The following is a 12480-nucleotide window of genomic DNA, read 5'->3' as shown; positions in this document are numbered from 1 at the left end:
TGACTTGCGTGAAATGAATGTGATGTTCTCTTTGAGAAAGTACGATAGAACACTCTCTACAAGTTTGCACTTTAAATACTAGTTGCTCCAAAAAAAAGTACTGAGGCTTTGTTGCAATTTCTAGCTTTTGGTTTTACTTTTAAACCATCATCAGGAGCAGATAGAGGTGTCAAACAACAGCTAATAGCAATTTATTTCTGTCACAGGCCTGAACTATTTGTAAGATCCAACACACAGTAAATGCATAGCAACACCCTTACAGGTAACATCTGTCTATAAAAGGCAGGAGTCTGGCATTCCGGCGCTCCAGCTGTCCGACACGCATGTGCAAAAGAACAATAACAAAGACAAACACGCCACAACCTGTGTGCAGCAGCGGGGGTGGGGGTTGCTGCTCTGCAAACATCACGCATGTCTTCATGTACGTATGCAGTGAGTCTTTATAGCCCTCGGCTCATTGACTTTGGAATTAGGGTTGGTACTTTAGCTGCTACTTTGCTACAACCAACGACACGATTGCTGGATATCCCGACCAAACTCTTCTTCACTTCTCTGGAGTCAACAAGCATATAGCCTACGGGAACCATACTAACTAAGTTTGCAATATTAACTTTTACCACTAATAATGTTAATGCCTCGGTTAAAGCAACATGAATACGGCTATTGCAGTTGTTTTTAGAACGATGTGCTTTACTTTTCACCTTTGAACGCGGTTCGGCGGGACGTTCAGGGCGACAAAGACGTTCACGTAATAAAATAAACAAGCCAAATTAGCCCCCAGAGCTAATGCGTGCTAACTACAGCCGAGGGTAATAAAACAAAAACATGGAGGCTAAGCAATCAACCAGCGTGAACCAAGACGGCCCACACACTTTTATTAACTACCATATTGACAACAGCAGTGCAACGCTTATTCCTTCACAATAAAAGCCCAACTCAAATTCCCTCAGAGCATTTTGATTAAACTCAATAAAAAAAACTCACTCTTCACTAGATATCAAACAAAAGCCAGAGACTATATCATATTAGGTTGCAGTGAGCAGTAAATTCACCACTTCTAAGTAGAAGGCAGAAGATAATGTTATCTAACTCAGACTCACCCCAGGTCCAGTTCAGCGGAGTGTGATGCAATATGTCATGGCAGGTGTATAGCTCAGGACCAAAGGAAGCACATCGTCAAGTGTGAAGTTGTTTGGATAAGCGGTTCTTAAGAAAGCTGCAAGCAGCAACAGGCACTGTTCTAACATTACTAATGTAACAACTATAGTTCCTCAGAAGCTTTCAAGGAATGAGTATATTGTCTACTTTGAAATATATATATATCTCATTATAACTGAAGGTAAAGTCAAGGTCTAGTAAAAACCTAAATATTTCCAAAAAGCATAGGTATCTGTCCTTGTTTTGTTGTTTTGGATTGACTCTACTTTTATAGACCCAATCACAATGTATGTTTACAATAACCCAATATAACGGCGTTGAGCAAACGGGGACCATGAACAACTGGATATACTCTCATCTCATTCATGTAAAATGCATGTTTGATGCTTTTATATGTCAACACTTCTACTGACATTAGATTGGAGACCTAATTTACCTATTGGGCCACAGAATAAAGAAAATGACACCACCCAAACTAGCAGTCAGTCTGATGTTGCTGTTCCTAACACTAGATCTGGTTAATCAAAGACGCTAGCAAAGCAACACAGGACAGAAATAATAATCACAGCAGAGACGTCAGATAGGTCTGACCACCATATTTAATTATATATCTTTATAAAAACTATACAGTTATGGCTGAAAATAACAATAGAGTTGTTGATTTCACATAGCTTCAAATCAACAGCCATTAGTCTACCCAGAAGTCAAGTCAAGTCACAGTGATTTGGTCTATATTTTTTTAATATCAATTCAATTTTATTTATAGTATCAAATAAAATTAACAAGAGTTACCTCAAGACACTTTACAGATAGAGTAGGTCTAGACCACAATCTATAATTTACAAAGACCCAACAATTCCAACAATTTCCCCAAGAGCAAGCATTTAGTGGGACAGTAGCGAGGAAAACCTTCCTTTTAGGGAGAAACCTGGGACAGACCCAGGCTCTTGGTGGGTGGACATCTGTCGCTGCCGGTTGGCACACAGAGACACTGATACGGATCTACAGATATAGAGAATATGATTCATAATAATTACAGCAGTTGGTATGATGAACCGTGGCAATTATAGTAACAATAAAGATGGAATGAAGAATGGAACTATGACTAGAAATATATATATATATATATATATATATATATATATATATATAATATACATATATATATATATATATATATATATGCAGTTCAGGGTGTAGCAGGGCGTAGTAGGAAGTAGCAGGGCGCTGAGCAGGACCACGGCAGCAGCTGCAACCATGATTTAGGTACCACACCATCCAAGGAAAAGTGCAAGGCGAGAAAACATAAGGACTCCGGGGAATAAGCTCCCCAGAGCTAGGTTAGTAACAAGCATTTCTGGGACATGGATACACACAGATGGAAAGAGAGAGGAGCACAGTGTGTCAAAGGAAGTCCCCCGGCAGTCTAAAACTATAACAACATAATTAAGAGCTGTTCCAAGGCAAACCTGAGCCAGCTCTATAAGGGTTGGTAGATGAATCTAACGACTATGAAGAGAAGCAGAGAAGAATATCATGTTCCTAAAACCATCTTGAAACCCAGATTTTATTGACAACACTTTGAAGAATTGCACACAGTCTACAGCTGTAGTTAGATACTGTGTGATATTTCAGTGATGATTTCCTGGTACCAAGAGACAAAGACAATAGTGACTTCGCACAGATATTCCATTGTAAATAGCCTGTACTGCTCAGACAAGAAGGAGCCAGATATCATCATCACTTGCTGCCATCATCATGTCACAGCAAAAATCAGGTTTTGTTGGACATAGAGTCATGTTTCTCCACTTGCCACCTCCGCTCATCGCCTGGTTTTAATGACCATGTGCCCACTTAACTCCATCTGTAGTCGTACCGTACAAATGTTCTTCACATCTCTGGTCTGATCTCTGGCTTGAAGTAGCCAGATCCTTCTAATCTAGGGGTGTGAGGAAAAAATAGATACAGCATAGAATCAGGATGTTTTCTGTGGAAATATTGTATCGATACAAAGACAGCAAGTATCGATCAAGAATTTAACTTTTTGGAACTAGAATAATAAAATCACAATGTTGGTCAGTTTTCAAAAGTGAGATGAACAAATAGAGAAATGTATCTTTTTAGATAAAACAGATGAAAAAAGGTAATAAATTGCAATATATTGCAGAATATCACAGGATGTTTAAAATCGCAATAATATCATATCGTGGCATAAGTATTGTTATAATATCATATGAGATGAACAAACAGAAAAATGTATCTTTTTTTAGATAAAACAGATGTTGACAAAGTGTTCCTATGGGGATATAATTTAAAGTTGGAAAAAAAGGTAATTGCAATATATTGCAGAATATCACAGAATGTTTAAAATCGCAATAATATCATATCGTGACATAGGTATCGTGTTAGTATCGTATCGTGGGGCCTCTGGTGTTTCCCACCCCTCCACTCTTGTCACTTCCAGAAGGACCACAGCTAACTGGATAATTCTTCTTTGTCGCACACTTCCCAGTAAACTCCAACACTGGAGTGTGAAAATTCCCAGGGCTCGTCTGGACCTGAAATGCTGGAACAGTAAAGATCAGACCAGTAACAGTAACTGGCCCTCTCAGCTAAGTCTGCATGCTTCACACGCTGAGTCACAGCCACTTGACTCTGTCTGCAGAACTGAGCTGTTCGTTTATATGTAGAGGTAGTCCAAGGAGGCAACCACTGAACGTGCACTTTTGCATAAACGACAACTCATACACTTTCTGCATAGCACGTAAGGAAAATGTTAAATGTTAATTCAATTCAATTCAATTTTATTTATAGTATCAAATCATAAGAGTTATCTCAAGACACTTTACAGATAGAGTAGGTCTAGACCACACTCTATAATATACAAAGACCCAACAATTCTAGTAATTCCCCCAAGAGCAAAATGTTAAGCAGCTGTGTACATAAATATGTACAGGATGGATTGTATTTATCATACCAGTATGTCCAGTATAGTCATTTTCTTCTACACTGACATAATAGTGGCCCCGAATTCATTTGCGAGGACATTTTGGATTTTAGGGGCACTACTAGGCACTGAAACAAAATCAGGAATGTGCCTTTTAAATAAAGAAATAGCTATACAAACCCGGCTTCTGTGTCCACCATAATTATATTCTTGTATGTATCGTTTGGCATTTACAGTAATAACATTAATTAAAGTCATAAATCTCTCACAAATTATAATTTATGGCCTACTTTTTTTAACGAGTTTGTAATGAGTTATATTAAGGATTCAGTTTGTGCAGTTGAAATATCCTCTGGCAAAAATCTCTTTCCGAAAACATGGAAGAAAATAAGGAAAGAACTTGCAACCATTTAGATGTGTCCACGGTTATCTGATGAGCTTTAATACGTGAGAGAGAGTTCCTGTAACATCGTGTTTCAAAAATGGTATTATTATGTTTGAAGCTGTGTTTTGTGCGAGACCTCACATGTCTTTTTTTCCCTCAATGTGACATGAATGCAGCACACATGCAGCTGCTCACACACACCATCTACTGTCTGAAAAGTTTCCTGCAAGACATTGAGCCTCAGACGCCATCTTTTTTTCTGTCTTTCTTCTCCTTAGCAACGGAAAGGAGGCCCCACCCGGCTGACTCTGCCTTCAAAGTCCACGGTGAGATTACAGGGATGCCTTCACTGCTGCACACAATAAGAGGTTTATCTGTCCTGACCAACATTAATTATCAGACTTGGGTTTACTATTTCAATATTGAGTGTTTTTTTTCCTCAAAATTTAGGATGCAGACCTTGCCCGCCTGTTGAGTTCAGGTTCTTTTGGGAACTTGGAGAACCTGAGCCTGGCCTTCACCAACGTCACCAGTGCCTGTGCCGAGCAGCTCATCAAGCTGCCTTCACTCAAACAGCTCAACCTCTGGTCCACACAGGTATACAGACAGCACCGACACAACTACAAACACACACTAGTAATGGCAATGGACATTTTATTTATATAGCACCTATCGTTACACAGAAACAAAGTGCTTTACATTAAAAACGGCATAAACAATACATGATAACCTATCTCAGATTGCAGGGACCCAGGTTCCATTCGGCCCAAGATTATTTGTTCTGGGAGATGGGTCAATCCTAAACGAGATGGATCAGCACATAAGACGCTGGGTCCAGACTAGTTTGATGATAGCTAGACAGATTCTGTTAAGAGGATGGAGGAATGAAGGGCTGCCGTCAATCCAGGAGTGGGCTTGTGAGATGGCTAGGGTGGGGGGGCGTTTGAATAAATGTCATATAAACGGTTTACCAGATTGGATGTCTATAATAGAAAATGGGGAAAGTAGCTGAACTTTGTGGAGGGCTCCTAAGAAGCTTAGTGCTGGGGAGAGACCTGTATGATGGGCTCATGGGGATGTCATTTATACATATGTTTATTTGGTTTATTGTCTATTTTGTTATTTGTTATTATTTTGTTGAATGGTCTTGAATATTGTAGTTCTTGATTTTTGTCTTGATGGGTGGTGATGATGAAGTGGGGGGGGTGTATATGTTGCACATTGTATGTTTTGTATGTTGTTAAAAAAATGTTAATCATAAAAAACAGCATAAACATTAGAACAAAGCATAAACACAAATAAGAATACAGTATAAGCATCATCCATTCGGCCCAGTGTAATATGCAACTCAGATGTAAACAATATATTTTATCGTCTTACTTGTTTAATATGCTTGTTTTTATGTTTTGTGTTGTTTTATTGCCTCACCTGCTTTAATTGTACCTACCATAGTTTAACTGTAAAACCGCTATATAAATAATATGTATTAATATTATTATATGCAGTAAGGGGTCCATACTCGGTCTCTCTTTCAGCTAAGGGGTCCCTGGCCTTAAAAAACGTTAAGACCCCTGTAATAGACTATTAGCAGGATTTTGAAATTGATCCTGCATTGTACCGGGAGTCAATGAAGTGATTTGAGTACCGGCGTAATGTGTTCAAATTTGCGTGTACGTGGAAGGACTCTGGCTGCTGCATTTTCAATCAGTTGGAGGCGTCCTACTGATTGTTTGGCTAATTCCGCAAAAAGAGCGTTACAGTAGTCTAGCCTGCTTGAGATGAATGTAATCACTATGGTCCAATAGATGTCTAACATATGTTCCATCTTTCTCTATTTTTCTCCTTCAGTTTGGGGATGCAGGGTTAAGGTTGTTATCCGAGCATCTGGCCTGTCTTCAGGTCCTGAACCTGTGTGAGACTCCCGTCACTGACGCTGGTCTGCTGGCTCTCAGTTGTAAGAAAACACACACAAAATCATACCACTGCATTAGTAGTAGTAGGAATATAGAGTGTGCTCTAGACCTACTCTATTTATAAAGTATCCTGAGATAACTTCTGTTATGATTTGACACAATAAATAAAATTGAATTGAAAATTAAAATTGTTATATTAACTAAAAACAGTCAGAATACAAGGACATGCTCAGAGTCAGCATGTTAACTGTGTTGAGGGTGTGAAGGCTTGGTTATACTCTCACGCACTATGAGCATGCAACAGGGTTGGAGCATGCACGGAGACATTTATGCTCAACGTATTGTTCGTTGCAGTATTCTCCGAAACAGCAGGGGGCGTACAAAGGTACAGTCATTGGTACAAACAAAATAATTGAGTGTGTGTGTGTGTGTGTGTGTGTGTGTGTGTGTTTTTCAGGCCTGTGTGTAGTGATTTCTAACAAAAAAAACAGAGTGTAAATTGTAATTTCCCCACTGGGGATCAATAAAAAGTATAAATGATAACTTGCGGAGCTTCTGCACTGGAAACGACAGCTGTTGTGATGTCATTTTATGGCGCCAGGAACACAGTGGCTACCATAGACCTTGCTTGAAGAGTCAGTTGTTTGTAAATGTACAAGTTAATTGTGGCTAATTGTCGCTGTTTGCCTATTCCAGCCATGAAGAGTCTGTGCAGTCTGAACATGAACAGCACCAAGCTCACAGCTGACACATACGAGGACCTCAAGGTAATACTGCAAGACAACTCATACCAACTGCAAATAGCTTATTTGCACAATACTGATTTCAGAATCAGAATACTTCATGGATCACCTCAGGGAAATTGTTCAGTTGCAGTTGCTCACAGTCAAATTCAAGGCAAAAATAAAAGTAAGAAAAGAGCAAGTCCATAAATGTATAAAGTAACATAAAAAAAAAATAAAAACGTTAAGTAAAGTTAGATTAGGTTAAAAAGAGTATGTAGCTAAAATAATAGATAGACTCTCTCTGTTTTGGCCTACCATCTAAACTGTGCTTTTGAAATACGATGCAATCTGCATTTATATTTTATATTATAATTTATGTTTATATCGTCAGATGAATTTAATTAGAGAACACAGAACATTAGATAACATGTGCATGTGAGTTAAAACTGGTCTCACATTTGGTAGGTAGCCAGAAACACTCAAAATAAGTTCTAATGTTGCTCCTTGTCTCCTGGATGTTTAAATTGACAATTGTTAGCTAACATGTTCGCCTTAACAACTTTATAAGGTTATGTTACCAGCTTGTTCTACCCCAAAGTGGCCAAATATTCCTTTTAGGGACACCCTTTTCCAAATAAACCAAATTATTACATAGTTATTTCCAGGGAACTTCTTTGAAATGATCAGTAAATTACAGAGCTGTAAATCAACCATTGTTTGCAGACTTGAGGGGTTATATATCAGCGTTGACTAACCAAAGCCAGGGCATGACTACGATGCATGCAACATCTCTAAAGTGCCGATGCATGCATGTACATGTATGCAGTATGTCTGTATATATGCTTATATACATATAAATAAGTGAAGAATTAAAGGAAAAGGGGGTAGGACCATAAAAGTTTTGGTTTTTAAACTGCTTCCTACTCCTTGTCAAACATGGAAATCCTTTTTTGAATCAGTTACTGTAATTTTGAAAGATTTGTTGTTTGTTAAGGATTTTGTTTGTTTGTGGATTTTTTTGCCATGAGATAAAATTGATATAAATTTAACATTTTGATCTGACTGAAGGGGACAGTGAAAAGAATAGGGATGTAACGATGCATCGTGAATCGGTTAAAAATCGATATAAATGTGTAAAGATTACAACCTGTTGAGATAATGCAATGCAATTTTTAAATGGCATAGGACGTAACCTACATTTGATTTCACTTGTTTGACTTCAGTCTTAGTTTTGTGTTACTTTGATGTGGGATTTGTTTTAAAAATCCAATTATTCATTTTTTTATTTCATTTTTGGTATTTAAGATGAAATACAATTTCAATAGCACTTTTGATAAGAGGAACACATCTGTTGTTTTGCACAGTTTATATAAATAAAGGACTATTTTTCAGTCATTTGTCTGCAGTTCATTCTGTTAAAAGAAAATCGGATTGTGGAATCGAATCATGAGTGTATCGTTACTTCCCTAGAAAAGAAGCATATTCAAATCTGATTCTGACTGTGAGCTAGCCTTCTGACTGATAGTGAGTGTGGATGTTTCCAGGTGTTGATGCTGTTTCCCTTTGTCTGTGTCTTTTCTCTGCAGGCCAAACTGCCCAACCTGAAAGACGTGGATGTTCGGTACACAGAGGCCTGGTGATCAACCACGCTCAACCACAACCCTCACACATAACCACACACACACACACACACACACACACACACACACTGCACACAGGCTCAGATACATTACATGACAATTGTGTAGTGATGTCTCCTCCATCGTCGCCCATCATTAGATCAGGAACGCTGACATCATCCCAGCGTGAGGATCACCTGATGTAACAAGAACATCTCTGACACGTTTGCGTCAGAGGAGGAGCCTTCATCATCATCATCAACGCCTGTAGAGACACCATCACCAGGAAGCAACTGTCTCGCCAGCATCACTTTTTTTGTTTTCTAAATGAGAAATCTTTCTGTACCTCGCTGCTCCCCTTACCCTCTGATCATACGGTTCTTGGAACATTGATGACAGAGGACATGCAAGGAGCCGTTATATTAGACATAAGGGACACTTTTCTCCGTCTTTCTTCATCTTTTGCCCTGTCTTTCATATATGGTCCCTCAGTTTTCAGATTCGGTCTAAAGTCCAGCTCTCCAGGCCGCCTCTGTGTTGTGAGGAAAAACCTGAGCCTTCGTCTCTTTTTCTCTCTCCAGCTCTTGTGCGATTGAAGGCTGGACACAGCAGCTCACATTCCAGTTCTTCTCCAATCTGATCCCCGATGTAGCTCTCCAAAACAGACGTGTTGAACTGTTGAATTTCCTCAGTCCTCTGAATCGCGCTCTTTGGCTTCGGTTTTCAGGTTCCGATTCTGGTCTCTTCAAGTCTTTCATTTGGGAAAATGAGGTGCTACCTCTGAGAAAAGAAGAGTTGCAAGACTGTGCCTATTCCACTTACATGACACGTTCTCACACACACACACACACACACACACACACACACACACACAAAAAGGAAGAAAAAAAAAAAAAAAAGGTTTTTATCAACTTGAATGAACATATTTTTCCAGACATCTGTGCTTTCATATATTGTATGTTTCTAAATAAAAACATATGTATGAAGATAACCCCCAGTGATGACATTTCAGGAACTCTGCAGGAAAGTTAAACGGCGATGGGAACATTTGTTTCCTTTTTCATTTGTTTTCAGTGTACATACTGAGGATCTCCCATTACTATTTAATAAGACAGTTGTGTAGCAGTAGCTGGGTGGTCTGGGACTGCCTAATATTTATAATTTGTGTCTTTAAAAACCTCCTTTACTCTTGTCTCTCCTGGATTATGTCCTGACAGTAATGAAGTACACAGGCCCTGTTGTCTTATTTTTTTTTTTTTTTTTTTTTTTTTTTTTTGCAAAATACAACCCAAGAAGCCAACCAAGAGGGCAACCATACATGGATCTCTCTGTCCCATGCCATGGTGGTAACGTAGGCCTGTAGAGTACAGTCCTTCTAAAGGTGGACCTGTAAACAAGACCCATCACCAGCTGAGAGTTGTATATTTTAATATCCTCCGCTATTTTTGGCTCCTTTTGAGACGGTTTCTGAAAAGAAGAAAGGATACATGCCAAACATCGTCATCGAATTTAGTCGAAATTTTTTTGTTTTGTGCACACTTGTTTCTTCAGGCCAACCCGAGTGTGGTTTCAGTACTGCTTGGTGTATCAAGTGGAACCTGTCAGGACCTGCCTGTGGACACTGACCCCCCACCCCCCCCTGCTGAGGTCAGGGTAAAGAGTCGCAGTACATCTAGTGGAGCTGTGGATGAGTTGCCTATTGTTATCTTTCTTATCTGTCACACCGCCTGTTTTGAATTGTTCTGCTGTATTTATATTACGCCATAATACATAGGGGACATTTTTAGGCTGTTGGGATGAATCATTCTCATCACAGGATGGGACTAAATTATTGTACATATTCTTTCACAATGGGCTATAAGGGACAAAAGATTGGAAAAAGGGCACCTTTCTGCCATATTTGCCCCATCTACATTCCCTTAAAATGTTGCCATGTATTGTGATAACTGATACATGGCAACTGATACTGATACACTTCAAGTCTGTCCCAATCTCTTGTTCCTCTTTGTCTAGCTGTGGGTTTGGGTTGCTTTTTCTTGGCCCTAGAAAAAAAACACAAGACATGTCAGATTTCCACCCTTTTTTTCCAGTCGGCCTCTCTCTGACTGCATCCATCCATTTTATTTATTTGTGTCGGGATGTCTGTTGTGTGGAGGAAGCTGCAGCAGAGGACAGGAGGCCGTCCACTATAAGACGCTTTGTTTCCTATTTATTGGGTGCCATGACGGTTTGGCCTGTAGACTCGGTCTGTGTATGGCCGTCTTTGGGCCTGGCTTTAGGACCTCATGCTCTCTTTCATATCCTGTATGATGTATATATACGAGTGTATATAGTCGTCTTCTCCCTTCTATTTGAACCATTTTTGTCTTCTTCATCCTTTTCTCTCTTTCTCTCAGCCTCCCTTATTGGCAGGCTGGTGTTGCCTTCATCGTATGTGTGTGTGGTTGTTTTTTTCACACAAAGTGCACTGTAATCTAACAAAACCTGTTTTCATAATATCTGTCAAGTTTCCGACATCTTTTGATTTGATCACTTTAATCAAACGTTTGTTTCCTGTGTTCTCGTTGTTTAATTTTTTTGCATGTACATGTTGCTGCCTCATCTGGTATTTTTATTTTGTAATTTTGTTTTATAAAAGGTTTGAAATATGATAAAGGGTCTGATCACTATCTCACTGAGGTTAAGGACTGAAATGGAGAGATCTAAAGATTTTCTGATTGGTTGTTGATCTACCCATATGTCCTGACGGATCCTATTGGTCGATACTGATTTTCTAAAAAAGCCAATACCAATACTGGTACTGTTGGACTGATGCTACTCCTAGCTGAGATTTAATCATTTAAGTTTGTCTATTTTCATGTATAAAATAATAATCCTGCCAGATAATCATATCACAGATGGACCACACTGACTGACCGTTATCAAATCAGCCAACTGAAACTTCAGTTGTAACTTTACTGTAGTTTTGTTTTATCCCTAATGTATTCTAAGTCTGAATGTTTTAAAAGAATAGTTTGACATTTAGAAAAATAGGCTTACTGGCTTTTTTGATGAAAGACTGAAGAGATTTATAATGTCATGTCCATATCCATTTAATATGAAGCTACAGTCAGCATCTGCTTAGCTTAGTAGAAAGACTGGAAACTGTCCCAAGCTAACAAAATCCTACCCACATCTCTAAAACTACCACGTCAAATATAGTCTCTGCTGGTTGCCTGGCGACCTCACAGTGATGACAAGACTCCAGGAAGTCAATGCGCCAAGCTAAGGAATAGCCCGACATGTGAGCCCTGGAATACAACAATGTGGTTCTTTAGTGAGATGTAGAGGTGCTGGTAAGGTTACCTTCCAACTAGTCTCTATCAACCACATTTCATTCACCGATGTCCCTCACCTTCTGCTTTCTTTGTGTTGGCGTTCTAAACTCCGATCGATTCGGAAAACATCCTCCGAGCTACAACCGACAATCTCGTGTTTTTGGCTGCATCCAGTGCTTAGCGCTGCCCAAGAGGATTGTGATTGGTTTATATGGGTCACAAGACCATATCATCATGATACTTATGTCACGATACCTTATTATTGCAATTTTAAACATTTTGCAATATTCTGCGATATTTTGCAATGTATTACCTTTTTTCCAACTTCAAATTTTTCCCAATTTCAAATGATGTGCCCAAAAGGAAACTGTGTCAACATCAGTTTTATCTAAAAATATACATGTCTCTGTTTGTTC

General features: G+C 39.0%; 1 protein-coding gene across 1 annotated transcript in view; it reads left to right on the top strand.

The window, feature by feature from the left end:
- Window positions 1–12143, top strand: part of LOC116040121 (c-Maf inducing protein) — a 55212-nt gene extending 43069 nt beyond the window's left edge. The window contains exons 17-21 of the mRNA XM_031285346.2: window positions 4769–4816; window positions 4941–5087; window positions 6339–6444; window positions 7100–7170; window positions 8715–12143. Coding sequence (XP_031141206.1) covers window positions 4769–4816; window positions 4941–5087; window positions 6339–6444; window positions 7100–7170; window positions 8715–8768 — 426 coding nt within the window. The 3' untranslated portion in view covers window positions 8769–12143. The remainder of the gene's footprint in view (window positions 1–4768; window positions 4817–4940; window positions 5088–6338; window positions 6445–7099; window positions 7171–8714) is intronic.
- The last annotated feature ends 337 nt before the right edge of the window (window positions 12144–12480 follow it).

The sequence above is a fragment of the Sander lucioperca genome, chromosome 7 (genome assembly GCF_008315115.2).
Source record: "Sander lucioperca isolate FBNREF2018 chromosome 7, SLUC_FBN_1.2, whole genome shotgun sequence".
Taxonomy (NCBI): Eukaryota; Metazoa; Chordata; class Actinopteri; order Perciformes; family Percidae; genus Sander; species Sander lucioperca.
Note: the sequence above shows the minus strand (reverse complement) of the source record. Positions and strands in the feature narration are given on the sequence as shown.